The sequence below is a fragment of the Scyliorhinus torazame genome, chromosome 7, assembly GCF_047496885.1.
Source record: "Scyliorhinus torazame isolate Kashiwa2021f chromosome 7, sScyTor2.1, whole genome shotgun sequence".
Lineage (NCBI taxonomy): Eukaryota > Metazoa > Chordata > Chondrichthyes > Carcharhiniformes > Scyliorhinidae > Scyliorhinus > Scyliorhinus torazame.
This window is the reverse complement of record NC_092713.1, coordinates 277,105,710-277,121,573: the sequence shown is the minus strand read 5'-3', so window position 1 is coordinate 277,121,573 and position 15,864 is coordinate 277,105,710. Positions and strand designations below refer to the sequence as shown.

The 15,864-nt window shown below is 44.8% G+C and overlaps 1 protein-coding gene across 2 annotated transcripts in view; it reads left to right on the top strand.

Moving 5' to 3' along the window:
* atp10b (ATPase phospholipid transporting 10B) overlaps positions 1 to 15,864 on the top strand; it is a 511,821-nt gene that overhangs the window by 399,150 nt on the left and 96,807 nt on the right. For both annotated transcript variants that reach the window (XM_072512518.1, XM_072512519.1), the window contains exons 12-13: positions 5,763 to 5,948; positions 11,583 to 12,165. In XM_072512518.1, coding sequence (XP_072368619.1) covers positions 5,763 to 5,948; positions 11,583 to 12,165 — 769 coding nt within the window. The remainder of the gene's footprint in view (positions 1 to 5,762; positions 5,949 to 11,582; positions 12,166 to 15,864) is intronic.

Genomic DNA, 15,864 nt, shown 5'->3' with positions numbered 1-15,864 from the left:
TAGTCTCCCGATGGGAGTATTGCGCCTAGTATCTTTGCAGCAAATTCTCAAATGTCTCTGGTTAGGAGATTCTCCATTCTGGGTCCTGATTGATTACCCAGGATAGGTAATCCTTACTCTGCTGTGTTGTCCCAATCACCACACACACCCTGTTTGAGCTGTCGACAAAGTAATGTTTTCCCTTCTGTGCAATTGTTTCATCAAAGTACCGGATGTCTGAGCTCTTAGCCAATCATGCAAAATAAAGCTTGGTTTAGAGCCCAGCTACCCATTACTTTGTTGAAAAAGATATGCAGAAAGGAAAACGTTACTCGATTGGTAGATTTACAAACATTTGTTCTTAGATCTATTTTGTCAACGGCTTACTATCTAATTAAACAAGATAAAGAGATAAAAAATGCTTATAATTCCAGTTATTGATCTTTTAAAGTTCTGTTTGATTGATATTTATATCGGGTTCTTACAGAAGCTTTTTCTAAAGAAAGTTATGAATGACATTTTTGTAAGCATTTTAACACATGTCATTGTTACCGTGGGCTCATTTTTCTGTACTAAGTGTATACTTGGTGAATGTGCAGGAAAATGCTCTGAGTTGGCATGAAGGGAGGAGTCATTAGGAGTGGGTAGTGGGCATGGGTTGGCATGAGTTGGCTTGGTTGGGGCATGGGGAATGGGTGGAGAGTGAGGAGGGATTGAGAGCTCGAGGACCTAAAAATAACTGGGATGGAGTCCCAGGTGGGCAAGGTGGGCCTTTCCTCCCTGCCATTTTTCAGTCCCTGTAACCGCTTTCCATCTGTGTCTGGCTCTATTCCATACCACTTCCTCACCAGAACGAAAATCATATCATTTGGGACTGCTTTTCTCGAGGTGGACACCCCAAGATCGGAAATTTCCCAACTCGAGCTACCAGCCTCAGTGGTGAAAACCTGGCCCATTGTGAACAGAGATACTGACCCTAAGCTATTCTAAGAGGGCATAGCTAGCTTCCCTCATGAGTGTTTCTCCTATGTATTGAAAAGCAGCGGATAAAGCAAATATCCTTGTGTGATTCCTTTGCTGACTGGGAATAGCTCCGTCTTGTCTCCAAAGCTACACCTTTTGCCTGTTCGTAAATTCTCTGAATGAGCCAGATTAAGCGGTGCGGTACTCTAAATGCATTAAGGGTTTTCCGTAGCTCTGCATGGTAGATTGAGTCAAAACTATGAGAAAAAACCCATTGGCCAGATATTGGCCAAAGCTGGTGAAGTTGCCAAAATTCATGACACCCAAGAGTGCTCACAGCAGAGAACAAATATCATGTTATGCATGCCCCAAGGTGCTCCAAGAAATTATTAGACAAAGGCTCTCATAATTTATCACACCAGAAATATGTGAGTAACATTCTGGTTTTAATGGGGCAAAGGGATACCAGAGACCTTTAAACTGCAACACAAAATAATATTAATTTGACTTGCGTTTTCTCCCCTCCAATAAAGCAAGGCTATGGACCAAATGCTGAAAAATGAGATAAGAATAGATTGGTGCTTGATGCCCAGAGCAGATAAGATGAGCTGATAGGTCTCTTTTCTATGCTGTAAAATTCTATCCTTCTATAAGTATATATATATATATTTACGATACAGTATGGAGCAGGTGTTTCCTAACTCATTTATAATTTTGAGGAGGTAACAAGGAAAGTGGATATAGGGTACCCCAAAGATGTGGTGTACTTAGATTTCCAGAAAGTATACATAATAATATTACATGGTAAAGGGAGCAGTATATTAGCATATATATAGGATTGGTTAGCTAAGAGGAGGCACAGAGTAGGGGTAAATGGATCTTTTTCAGATTGGCATGCTGTAACAAGTACAGTGCCTCAGGAATCCGTGCTGGGACTTCAAATATTTAGAATCTACATCAATGATTTGGATGAAGGGACCAAATCTATGGTAGCTAAATTTGAAGATTACACCAAAATAACTAGGACAGTAAGGTATCAAGAGGAGGTAAAGAGCATGCAAAGGGAAAAAGATGGGTTAAGTGAGTGGGCAATATTTTCCAGATGGAGTATAATGTTGTAAAATATGAACTTGTCTGCATTGGCAAGAAGATTAGAAAAGTAGCCTATGATTTAAATGGGGAGAGATTGCAGAACTTGGTGCTACAGAGCAAGCTGGGCATGCTGGTACGTGAATCACAAGGGGTGAAACTTTCTCTAAAAATGCCAAGGCTCTGACTGAAAACTGACATGTTTTCAGGTTTTTTCCAAATCGTCTGGCACTTTGTCAAACAAATGCAGGGGGGCATATTTTGCACCACCTCTGGTGGGACGGGCCTCATACAGCTTGCACACCCAACTCTACAACAGATTGGAGCACTATTTTAAAAAAAATTTAGAGTACCCAACTCATTTTTTCCAATTAAGTGGCAATTTAGCGTGGCCAATCCACATACCCTGCACATCTTTGGGTTGTGGGGGCGAAACGCATACAAACGTGGGGAGAATGTGCAAACTCCACACGGACAGTGACCCAGAGCTGGGATCGAACTTGGGACCTCAGCACCGTGAGACAACAGTGCTAACCACTGCGCCACCGTGCTGTACTAGGGCATTGTTTTTAAAGGGTGCGCAATACGGCAGTAAAAGCCCCCTACCCATCACCGCCATCATCATCGTGGGCATCAGGACTTCAGTGCCCAACTCTTATTCCCCCCACCCCACTTCCCCCACAACAATGCCAGTATTGGGCATAGTAGGAACCCCTCACTCCAATGGGGTTCCCTGGAGGCCACACTGTGTGCCCCCACCCCTGGTACCCTGGCAATGCCAACCCGCCCTATCCCCGTAACCCCACCTAACCCACACATCTTTGTGCACTAAGGGGCAATTTAACATGGCCAATCCACCTAACCTGCACATCTTTGATTTGTGGGAGGAAACAGGAGCACCCGGAGGAAACCCACGCAGACACGGGGAGAATGTCAAATTACATACGGTCACCAGCCGGAATCGAACCCAGGTCCCTCACGCTGTTAGACCGCAGTGCTAACCACTGGGCCACCGTGCTGCCATTTGTATTCAAATGAATGGTAATCAGCTTCGCTGCCTTGAAGGGCAGGAACCTGATTATGTTGCTGGTGGGGGGGGTTAGAAATGATCTGATTTTGAGTCCTCCATGCCACAATTCCTATTATCCTCACGCAAGAGTTGGTGGCCTCAAAAGGATTTGAACCCGAAGTGAAAGGGCTTTGGAAATCCCTCCCCAAAATGTTAGCATTCAGGTATAGCAAGTGAGGAAGGCAAATGAAATGTTGGCACTTATTCCAAAGGGGATGGAATGTAAAAGTAGGAAAATTTTACTGCAGCTGCACAGAGCGTTGGTGAGATCACGGCCGGAATGCTCAGCCCGTTGGGATTCTTTGTTCCCACCAGCAGCGCACCCCTGCCGGCGGGTTTCCCGGTGCTGTGGGTCAGTTTCAACGGGAAATCCCATTGACGGCGGCGGGAGTAGAGAATCCCACCACCAGCGTACAGCGAACTGCTGAGAAACATGTGGCTGGGGCCAGGAGAATCCAGCCCCACATCTGGGATACACTGTATAGTTTTTGTCTTCTTTTCTGAAAATGCATGAGACACAGTTTGGTTTCCTGCGATGAAGGGTTTATCTTCTGAATAATGGTTGAACAAGTTGGACCTACACCCATTGGAGTTTGGGAGACTGAGTGAACATATTGAAACAACAAAGATGGCAAAGTGGAAATGAGTCCACAACTAGATCAGCCATGGTCTTATTGAATATTGCCACAGGCTCGAAGGGCTGGATGTCCGACTCCTGCTCCTAAATCCAAAATCTTTTGTTCTTTTAAAGCAAAAGTGTGTGTCCGTGTGTTCCTGGTGGCATTGCCGAGCTACAGACCTTGTGACCAAAATGGCTTCTGCCCGCAAAATCACACAATTGTTATGTTGCAGGAGGAGACCATTCAGCCCATCGGATCTACACTGCCGGGAAGGGGGGGGTGGTGGAAGAGTCCGCTGAAACGCTTATAAGTACTGAAGACGTACGTTTCCTCCCAGTGTTGCACTGGCTGCCCAATCAGCAAAGTTCTGCCCAATGTGCACATGTGTGCTTGTTTTATATTATATATTTCATCCAGCATGGAATTGCTGCAAAACAAAAGTGTGAAGATATGTGAGCATTTAAGTTCTTAAAACTAATTCTAAACTATGAGAAATGGGAACTGGATGGTTGAAACTGGGATGCCAAGCAGTGAAATAAGACCATAAGGCATGGGAGCAGAATTAGGCCATTCAGCCCATTGAGTCTGCTCTGCTATTCAATCATGACTGATATGTTTTTCACCCCCATTCTCCTGCCTTCTCCCCATAACCCCCGTCCCCTTATTAATCAAGAACCCATCTATCACTTGTCTTAAAGGGGCCTACACAGTCTTCTGCGGCAAAGAGTTCCACAGATACGCCACCCTCTGGCTGAAGAAATTCCTCCTCATCTCTGTTTTAAAGGGTCATCCCTTCAGTCTGAGGCTGTGCCCTTGGGTTCTAGTATTTCCTACCAGAATAAACATCCTCTCCACGTCCATTCTATCTAGGCCTCTCAATATCCTGAAAGTTTCAATAAGATCCCCCCCCCCCCCTCCCCCCACCCTTCTAAAATCCAATGTGTACAGACCCAGAGTCCTCAACCGCTCCTCATATGACGAGCTCTTCGCACCAGGGATCATACTTGTGAACCTCCTCTGGACCTTTTCCAAGGTCAGCACACCCTTCCTTAGATACGGGTCCAAAGCTGCTCACAATACTCCAAATGGAATCTGACCAGAGCCTTATACAGCCTCAGAAGTACATCCCTGCTCTTGTATTCTAGCCCTCTGGCCATGAATGCTAACATTTCATTTGCCTTCCTAACTGCCAACTGAACCTGAACGTTAACCGTAAGAGAATCTTGAATGAGAACTCTAAGTCCCTTGGATCTTCTGATTTCCTGAACCTTTTCCTATTTGGAAAATAGTCTATGCCTCCATTCTTCCTATCAAAATGGACAACCTCACACTTTTCCACATTGAAAATAAATCTCAAATCTGGGGGGGGGGGGGCAGAATCAGATATAACAGTTGGTAACAATGAAACGTATTCTTCTGCTCATCAGTCTCTGCTATAATGAAGTGACGATCTTCATTCAATCACAAACAAAAATGCCTATTCCACCTCCTCTCTGGTATACTCTTTCCTAGCCTAGACAAAGTTCATAACAGAGCTGTGGAATTTTAAAATAGTTTTATATAACACGGAACGCGGTGCCATGGCATAAGTGGAGGCAGCAGCAGTTACTGATAATGTGCATGCCACAATGATCGCAATGATTGTTAGATGTTCAGCTTGTCAGCACCTGCTGGGGTAATGGAACTATGCCAAGATAACAGTGTCACATGTAAGAAAGCATGAGTATGACACTGCAGTAGAATAAAATTGTGAGGGAAGTGAGCAATGTCTCTCTCTCTCTCTGTGAGTTTCAGAGAAACAACCTTCACTTTGAATAAAAGTCACTTATTCATTTTCAATGAGCAAGCTATTGCAAATGCGACTGATGAAAAGTTTGCAAATTTCAATTATATTAGAATTAAACCGAATAGCAGGATGAAATTAAGTGATGAAGTTTTACTCAGCAAATGAATGCAGGATCTAGTCTCGTGTCCCAATGATCTAATTCATAATCAAAAGAAAATCCTGTTTATGTTTCTTTTATTTTGTGTCTGTGCCTTAGGAGAAAGATATCATTCCCGATGAAGTTTTGTTGAACAGAATTCAAGATGCTGTTGTGCATATGGACTCACTGACTCGACTAAAAGCTGGCATTGGATTGGAAAGAGCATGCATCATAGATTTCTTTCTGGCTTTGACATTGTGTAACACAGTTGAGGTTTCCACAGCAACACAACCAAGGCAACGAGTAAGTCGATGCTATTTTGGTTAAATTGTTAAAATTTATTCTACGGACGCCGGAAGAAAAAGATGAGAGGGTCACTAATTTCTATGAGCAGTCTTGCGAAATAAGCTGAATAATATGTTTTAAAATTGTAAATTAGATCAATTTTGATGGTTCCTGTCCCAGAATAACATGTTCTGAATACATTGTACCTCTGGAATGGACAATATAATAAAACCAAATGGTATTGCAGTGCAAAGCATGTGGTCAAATACTTCATTTTCAGCCGCTTTATTGTTGTGGGGCACTGCACTTTAAAAACCTACTGCTTGCAAATAAAAAAGAGCACTATTTTTCAACCTTAAGTTTATTTAAGAAGATAGACTGAAGTACATTTCAAGGACATAAAATATCTTGGTTCTGTGTGCCGCTAATAGTTCAAGTTTTCCTCTTGCAGTTTTACATCTGAATTCTCTCCATCACCAGTTTCTGATGTGCACTGAATTTTGCAGTGGTTTAAAGCACTATCTAAATAATTCATTCACCTGAGGAAGGAGCTGTGCTCCGAAAGCTAGTGATTCGAAACAAACCTGTTGGACTTTAACCTGGTGTTGTAAGACTTCTTACTGTGCTCACCCCAGTCCAATGGCGGCATCTCCACATCATAAATACTTGATCATTTTGAAAGATAGGGTGAGTTTTCTGATTTGCACAAGTCAGGAACATCTGTACACTGCTGTTTCCACGCACTGGGCATGATCCGGGGGTGGTGGGAGCAGGAACACCGGCATGGTGAGCGTTGGCCGACCTGTTAAATGCTAAAGACTTACAATGCTAAAGACCAAGAGCTGGATTGCAAAATCACCCAGAGCATCCCATAGGATGGCCATGCTAAATTGCCCTTTGTATCCAAAAAGATTAGGTGGGGTTGCGGGGATAGGTTGGAAATGTGGGCTTAAATGGGATGCTCTTTCCATGGGCTGGTGCAGACTCGATGGGCTGAATGGCCTCCTTATGCACTGTAAATTCTATGATTCTATCTCCTTCCTGGAACGCATGACCTAGGAGCGGGAGTAGGTAATTTAACCTCCCGAGCCCAACACCCTCAATGTGATCATGGCTGATCCCATCCTGGCCTCAACTCCACTGTCCTGCCCTTTCTCCATAACCCTTCAACCCATTACCAATTAAAACTCTGTCTAACTCCTCCTTAAATTTACTCACTGTCCCTGCAACCACTGCACTCTGGGATAGCAAATTCCATAGATTCAGAACCCTTTGGGAGATGTAGTTTCTCGTCAAATCTGTTTTAAATTTGCTATGTCTTATTCTAAGATTATGACCTCTTGTTTTAGAATGCCCCACAAGAGGAGGCATCTGTTACACATCTACTTTATCCATACCTTTTAGCATCTTGTGTACCTTGATTTGAGCTCCTCTCATTCTTCTAAACTCTAGAGAGTACAGCCCTAAATGGTTCAATCTCTCCTCATATGCCAAACCCCTCATCTCTGGAATCAATCTCGTGAACCTTCTCTGAACTGCCTCCAATGCTACTACATCTTTCTTCAAATAAGGGGACCAAAACTGTGCACAATACTCCAGGTGCGGTCTTACCAATGCCTTGTGTAGTTGCAACAACACTCCCTTATCTTTATACTCAATTCCTTTTGCTATAAATGCCAACATTCTATTTGCTTTCCTTATTTTCTGTGATTCATGCACAAGGACATCCAGATCCCTCTGCATTGGAGCACCCCAAAGTCTCTCCCCATTTAGATAATAAGTTGCCTTTCCATTTTTTCGACCAAAATACACGACCTCACACTTATCCACGTTAAATTCCATCTGCCACATTTTGGCCCACTCTCCTAACCTATCTATATCCATTTGTAAGGTTCTTATTTCCTCATTGCAACTTACTGTCCTACCTATTTTTGTGTCACCTGCGTATTTGGCTATAGAACCTTCTATCTCTTATCCAAGCCATTAATATAGATTGTAACTAGCTGGGGCCCCAAGGACAGAACCCTGTGGCATCCCACTAGTTACAGCTTGCCATCCAAAAAAAGACCCATTTATCCTGACTCTCTGTCTCCTGTCCGCAGCCAGTCTTCTTTCCAAGCTAATAAGTTACCCCTCATCCCATGTGATCTCACCTTATGAATTAACCTGTGTGGCACCTTATCAAACGCCGTCAGGAAGTCCAGATATACTACATCTACAGGTTCCCAATATCCATTTTGCTTGAAACATCTTCGAAGAACTCAAGCAAATTAGTCAAACATGATTTGGCCTTTATAAAACCATGTTGACTCTGATGGATAGTGCATTGGCTTTCCAAATGTCCTGATATTATGTCCTTGATTATTGATTCCAACAATTAAAAAAAAAAAATTCAGAGTACCCAATTCATTTTTTCCAATTAAGGGACAATTTAGTGTGGCCAATTGACCTACCCTGCACACCTTTGGGTTATGGGGGCAAAACCCACGCAAACACAGGAAGAATGTGCAAACTCCACACGGACAGTGGCCCAGAGCCGGGATCGGACCTGGCACCTCTGCGCCATGAGGCAGCAAAGCTAACCACTGTGCCACCGTGCTGCCCGATTCCAGCAATTTTCCAACGACAGATGTTAAACTAACTGGTCTGTAACTTCCCACATTCCGCCTCCCTCCCTTTTTGAATAAATACGTTATGTTAGCATTTTTCCAATCCACTGGCCCTCAAACTGAATCTTGAATTCTACTGTGTCCATGGAAATTTGGAATATTATAACCAATGGATCCACTATATCTTTAGCCACTTCCTTCAACATCCTAGGATGTAGGCCATCACAACCTGGGACTTGTCTGCCCTCAATCCCAAGACTTTGTTGAGTACCATTTCCCTATTGATGCTGATTGTTCCAAGTTCTACCCTTTCTTTTATCTCTGAATTGCCCATTCCTATAGGAATGGTACTAATGTCCTCCACCGTGAAAACTGAGGCAGAGTATTGATTTTGCATCTCTGCCACTTCAGTGTTCCCCACTATTAACTCACCAGTTTCACCTTCCAAGGGACCAACATTCAACTTAGTGACTTTCATCACTTTTATGGGCGGGATTCTCCCAGCCCTGAGACGGGCCGGAGAATCCCCGCGAACGGGCCACGCCACTCCGATGCTGGCACGCAATTCTCTGCAGAGCAGAGAATCGGCGCCATTGGCACCGGCGTGGTTGGCGTGGCACCGGTTGCGGGCCGCTCTATGCAGCCGGCCCGCCAATTCTCCAGCCCAGATGGACTGAGCGACCGTAAGAAAAGAGCCGAGTCCTGCCTGCGCCGTTCTAACCTGCTCTGAGCCGGCGGGACCTCGTCGTCTAAGGGTCAGGTGGTGGCCTGTGGGTGGGGAAGGGGGGGTCCGACCCCGGGGGAGGCCTCCGATGTGACCTGGCCCGCAATCGGGGCCCACTGATCGGCAGGCCGGCCTCTGTGGCTGGGGGCCTCCTTTCCTATGTGCCCGTCCCTGTAGTCCTGCGCCATGTTGCGTCGGGTCAGCGCATTGAAGGAGGCCACTGCGCATGCGCGCGTTAGTGCCGGCGCCACTGCGCATGTCTTCGTTGGCACCGGCGCAGCTGCGCATGCGCGGATCCCGCGGCGCACAGTTCGCGCCGGGAACTGGAGCGGCGCGAACTGCTCCAGCGCCATGCTGGCCTCCTGTAGGGGCCAGAATTAGTTGTTGGAGCGGCCCGTTCACGCCATCGTAAAATGCGATGCCGTTTATGACGGTGTGGACACTTTGCCGCGGGATTGGAAAATCACGCCCCATGTACCTGTAGAAACTTTTGCTATTCTTCTTGATATTCTGTGCTAGTTTTTTTTTGTAATTTATCTTCGCTCTTTTTATTACCTTTTTAGCATCCCTTTGTTTATGTTTGAAAGTTTCCCAATCTTCCAGCCTGCCACTGGCCTTTGCAATAAAATATAACTTCGTTTTTGTCTTTATAATGTCCTTAACCTCCTTGTTTCGGCATGGATGTTTTTTTACCCCTCTTCCCGTTTTTTCTTCCTCACTGGGATATATTTTAGTTGTGAGGAATTAAGTATCTCCTTAAACAACTGCCACTTCTCATTAGCTGTCCTACCTTTTAGCCCTCCTGCACAGTCTATAAGGGCCAAACCTGTCCTCAAGCCTATGTAATTTCCTTTGTTTAATTCCAGAACACTAGTGTGGGACTCTACATTCTCGCCCTCAAACTGAATCTTGAATTCTACCATACTATGGTGACTACTCCCGAGTGGATCCTTAACTATGAGGCCATGAATTAATTCCTCCTGATTACAGAATACCAAATCGAGAGTAGCCTCCTCCCTTGTTGGTTCCTCGTTGGTTGCTGCTGCTGTTATATATATATATGTTATTGTAAATAAATGTCATTACTTTGTATCCGTAAAACTCATGCTGGATTCTTCGTGGCCCTCACAAAACTCCCACAGTCTAAAGATGTGCAGGTTAGGTGGATTGGTCATGATAAAATTGCCCTTCATGTCCAAAAAATGTTGGGTGGGGCTATGGGGATAGGGTGGAGGCCTGGGCTTGAGTGGGATGCTCTTTCCAAGGGCCGGTGCAGGCTCGATGGGCCGAATGGCCACCTCCTGCACGGTCAATTCTATGATGCTGTTTGGGGACCCATAGATTAATCCTACCAAGGACATCTTCCCTTAATTATTTCTTATTTCTACCAAGACTGATTTGAGATCTTGATCTCCAGTAATTTGTCATGACAGCACTGATCCCTTTCCCCGCCAGCAAGGCTACGCCACCTCTTTTTCCTTTCACCCTATCTTTCTGAAATACTGCGTACCCTTAGATATTCAATTCCCAGACCTGGTCTCCCTGCGTTTCAGTAATCCCCACCAAGTCATAACCTTTTGTTTCTATTTCTGCCGTTAGCTCATTAAGTTTGTTACGGATGCTTCTTGCATTTTGATACAAAGCTTTTAACTTTGTTTTAATGTTAGATTTCCCTACTCTTCTATAATTCCTTGGTGCATAAAAACATTTCCCTGTTCTGTCCCTCACTTTTATTTTGTGGTACCCATCCACCACATCATAGTAATTCACCATTTCAGAATTAGTTCTAGCTGGCCAGGTTTCCAAAGCCTTCGAGGGCAAAAGCTCCCTGGATCCAGAATGTAAGTGACTTTGAGTTTCTCCGTTGGACGCAGCAAACCTGGCTTGCCAGCCCCACTATCTGACTGACCCCTCACCTTTCATGTCCAGGCAATCAGGCTGACTTCTTCTGGGCAATGTCTGTGATGATACACACAGAGCTAAAACATCATAACGTCAGGAGTGGAAACGCCAACTTCCTGGTTTCCTGTGCACTACTGCATCCCACTGCTTTTAACAGGTCAGAACATTAAACTGCAAACTCCCCCCCCCCTCCCCCCTCTCCTCCCCACCCCCTCACTATCCCACCCATTTAGTCATGCTTACAGTTTAAACATTTTTTATTCCATTTTGCTACGATATAAGCCAGAGGACAAAATATGAAACACAAATTACAGTAGATTGTACAGCTATCTAAATTAGAGACGGGCAGTTTTATCTTGTCAAAGTAGATCCTTCTGTCAGAAGGCAAGTTCTGATCAGTTGTTTTAATAATTCTAGGTGCTGCCTTCACCTTTGTCAAAAACTTCAACGAATTCCCAGGAGGAGTTGCAGCAGCTATTTCAGAAGCTCAATTTGAAACACACAAGTCAATCAGGCTCTGATGAACCAGGGCGTTTGTGTGATAAAGCATCGCCATCCTCTAAAATTAGTCCCACTTCTTATGGTGCTGAGAGTGGAACAGATGATGCTGGTTCTGGGACTGATCTCATCAATAATGTGTGTGAAAATGGAAAAGCTGCTGATAGCATTGATAGAGAAGTTCCTGATATTACTGCAGAAGCTGAGGAGAAAACAAGCAATTTAGACTTCTGCTATGAAGCTGAAAGCCCAGATGAGGCGGCCCTTGTGCATGCTGCCCAGGCTTACAATTTCATGTTATTGTCCCGGACCCCTGACCAAGTGACTGTGGAGCTACCTCAAGGAGATGTTCTCGCTTTTGAACTGTTGCACACGTTAGCATTTGATTCAACAAGGAAGAGAATGTCTGTAATAGTCAAACATCCACTCACTAAAGAGATTATCGTGTACACAAAGGGAGCAGATTCTGTCATCATGGATTTATTAGAAGAACCAGCCAGAGGTAACAGAATTTTCCTCGTCTCTCCTTAAAATATCTCTACTCAATCTTGGGCCTTCCTTTTGATCTTGTCTGAACCGTGGAGCGAACCTAATCTTCAGATGGGTTTTTGGAGCCTTCAGGCGATTCCTAAGATGCATTTCACTCGTTTAACAATTACTACTTCTCTGATGTTTCCTATTGTTGCATCCATTAAATTTTAGGGGAAGAGATGGTCAGGAAGTGGTGCACCATAATCGCTCACTTTCAACAGTGCAGGATTCTCTGATTCTGAGGCTAAGCCGTCGTGTTTCACGATGGCATCAACATGGCCTCAGGAGCAGCGATTCTGACCCCTACAGAGGGCCAGCACGGCACTGGAGCGACCCACACCGCTCCAGCTGCCGATGCCAGCGTCAAACAGGCGCCACGAGTCTGCGCATGCGCAGTGCGACCCAATGTGCGAATGCGCAATGCGACCGGCGCGATTGCGCAAATGTGCGGTGGCTCCCTTCTCTGCGCCGGCCCCGACGCAACGTGGCGTAGGGCTACAGGGGCCGGCACGGAACAAAAGGGGCCGCCGGCCCGCCGATCGGTAGGCCCCAATCGCGGGCCAGGCCACAGCGCAGGCCCCCCCCCGGGTCGGACCCCCCTCACCCCCACCCCACCAGGCCGCCCCCGGAAGGATGCACGCTGGGGTCCCGCTGGGGTAAGACCAGACGTGGACGGCACCGGTGGTGGTCGGATTTTTTTTATGGCTGCTCGGCCCATCCCGGGCAGAGAATCGCCAGGGGGGCGTGCGTAGAGTGGCCCCCGACCCGCACCGCGCTCTCCGGAGAATCGGCAGACCAGCGTCGGGGCGACGTTGCGCGCTTCTCCGGCCCGGCCTGGACTGAGAGAATCCCGCCCAGGAATTTTTCATAAATTACTTTGATTTTCACCTCTCTTGATCTCTTTCAGGCTCCCAGTCCATGCGTATTTTGTATGGATTATTGACCTTGAGTCTCCAGGACTGTGCCTAATTTGAGAGAAGAAAATGGGCTTTTACCTTTGAATCAGAAAAATAAAATAATTTTGTGGTTTCTTCTTCAAAGAAGTCTTGTTGCAATGGTATGAGACTACATGGCGCACTGGGCACAGTTTTTGTCTCCTTACTTAAGGAAGTATATACTTGCCTTTGGAACATAGAAATATAGAAAATAGGAACAGAAATTCCTCATTCAGCCCTTCAAGCCTGGTTCACCGTTCAATGCGATTATTGCTGATCCTCAATCTCGATGCCATACTCCCACGCTCTCCCCATACTCCTTGACACCTTTAGAGTTTAGAAATCTATCTGTTCCGTTCTTAAATATGTTCAGTGACTCGATCTCCACAGCCTTCTGTGGTTGAGAATTCCACAGGTCCACCACCCTGAGTGAAGAAATGCCTCCTCATCTCAGTCCTAAATGACCCACCCTGTCTCCTGAGACTGTGATGCCTTTTATGCCCGCCCCTCCCCCTCGCCAGCCAGAGGAAACAACATCACTGCATCCCGTCTGACCAGCCCTGTCAGAAGTTTATAATTTCCAATTAGATCCCCTGTCATTCTTATAAATTCCACTGAATACAAGTCTAGTTGAACCAAGCTCTCCTCATATGACAATCCTGCCATCCCAGGAATCTGGGGAACCTTTGCTGTACTCCCTCTATGGCAAGTACACCGTTTTTTAGGTAAGGAGACTAAACCTACACACACAACCCCAGGTGTGCTCACACCAACCCCTGTACAGCTACATTAAGCCATCCTTTCTCATGTACTCAAATCCTCTTGCAATGAAGGCCAATATATCATTTGCCTTCCGAGCTGCTTGCTGTACCTGCATACTTGCTTTTAGTGTCTCGGAGCTGACAAAGTTCTCCAGATTGCCATCTGAGGAGAAATTGTGTAGAATGTTTAGAAAATGAGAGGTGACCTCTTTGAAAAGTGCAATATTCTGAAAAAGCACATTCTGACGGGCTATATTCCCTGACACGTGATTCTAGAACTCAGGGCCATAATCTCAGGATAATGGGTTGGCCATTTAGGACTGAGAAGAAATTTCTTCACTGAGTGGGTTGTCAATCCTTGGATTTTTCTCCTCAATGGATTGTGGATGCTCAGTTGTTGAGTGTATCAATGAATGAGATTAAATGCTTTTGAACATTTAAGAGAATCAAGGGATATGGCGATAGAGCAAGAAAGTAGAGTTAAAGTAGATCAGCTGTTACCTTATTACATAGTGGTGTCATGCAAGAGTGCCTTTAAGAAATGGATGTGTAAGCAATGTACCTTTAAGAAAACAGTGATGTCAGAGAGTGGGTGGAGCTCAGCTCAGTTCAGCCATTTTGAAGTTTCAGTTTTGAAACGTGCCTAGCTGGTTTTGCTGAGAGCAGTTTAAAAGTGCCTGGCTGTTTTGCTGTGAGCTGATTTAAAGGAGAAAGCCAGTTTGAGACAGCAGCTTGAGAAGTTCTGGTTTGCTGTGAGCTGATTAAAAGGAGAAGGCCAGTTTGAGACAGCAGCTTGAGAAGTTCTGGTTTTGAAAAGAGCTGGGTGTGTGCCTGTGTTTTGCAGTGAACTGGATATCTGCCATGAAAGACTATCTCTGGATCATTTGGGTGATTTAAACTTATAATAGTGAAGCCTTTAACCTGATATAATTTTGTTTAAAGGTGTTAAGTCTCTTGGAAGTTTGAAGGAACATTTTAAGGAATTATTTACTGTTGCAATATTTTCTTGAGTTATCTTTGAAGTAAGGGGTGTGAAGAGATCCAATGTTTACTAAGATGTTAAGTTGAGTTCATGGAATAAACAGTGTTTTGTGTTTAAAAACCCACGTGTCCATAATTGTAATCCCACACCTAGGGAAAAAGCCGTGTGCTAGGAAAAGCAACAATCCATTCAAGGGAGAGGCTGGTTGAACTCCATGATACATTTTGGGGTTCTGAAAATGCCTCGCCCATAACAACTGGGGGCTCGAGGGGGATGAAAGTCTATCTATTGGATTGGCTTTTGTGAACTTAAAGACAGTGAAGGATTGTTGCTTTTCTGGTGTGTATTTTAGTTTAAGTGGGGAGAGTGTTGTGAACAATGGCTCTTTCAGAGCTTTTGAGGGTGGAGAATGTCACACGTAGTACTTTACGGACCGAAACGAAAAGCAGACTGTTAGATTTGGCAAGAACATTGCAGTTAACATTACCTGACAAAATGCGAAAAGATGAGGTAATTATGGCGGTGGTTAAGCATTTAAAGTTGCCTGAGATCGAGTTTGACTCATTGAAAATGGGAAAAAATTCAGTTGCAAATTAAACAAATGGAACATGAGAAAGAACTAAAGCGGCTGCCATACTAGAGTGAGAGAGAGGAAAAGGAAAGAAAAAGAGAGAGAGAGGAAAAAGAAAGAGAAAGGGAGAGAGAGGAAAAAGAAAAGGAGCGAGAAGAAAGGAGAAAAGAAAGAATAGCCCTAGCAGAACAAAAGGAAAAAGAAAGGGAGATACAGATCAGGTAAAAAGATAAAGAGAGGGAATTTGAACTTCAGAAAATGGCCATGAAACATGAAAATCAGTTAAAATTGGCAGACGTAAAGGGAAACGTACAGTTGGATGATAGTGATGAGGATAGTGAGAAAGAGCGTCATAGTCAAAGACGTGGTGAGGATCTATTTAAATATGTCCAAACATTGCCAAGGTTTGACGAGAAGGAAG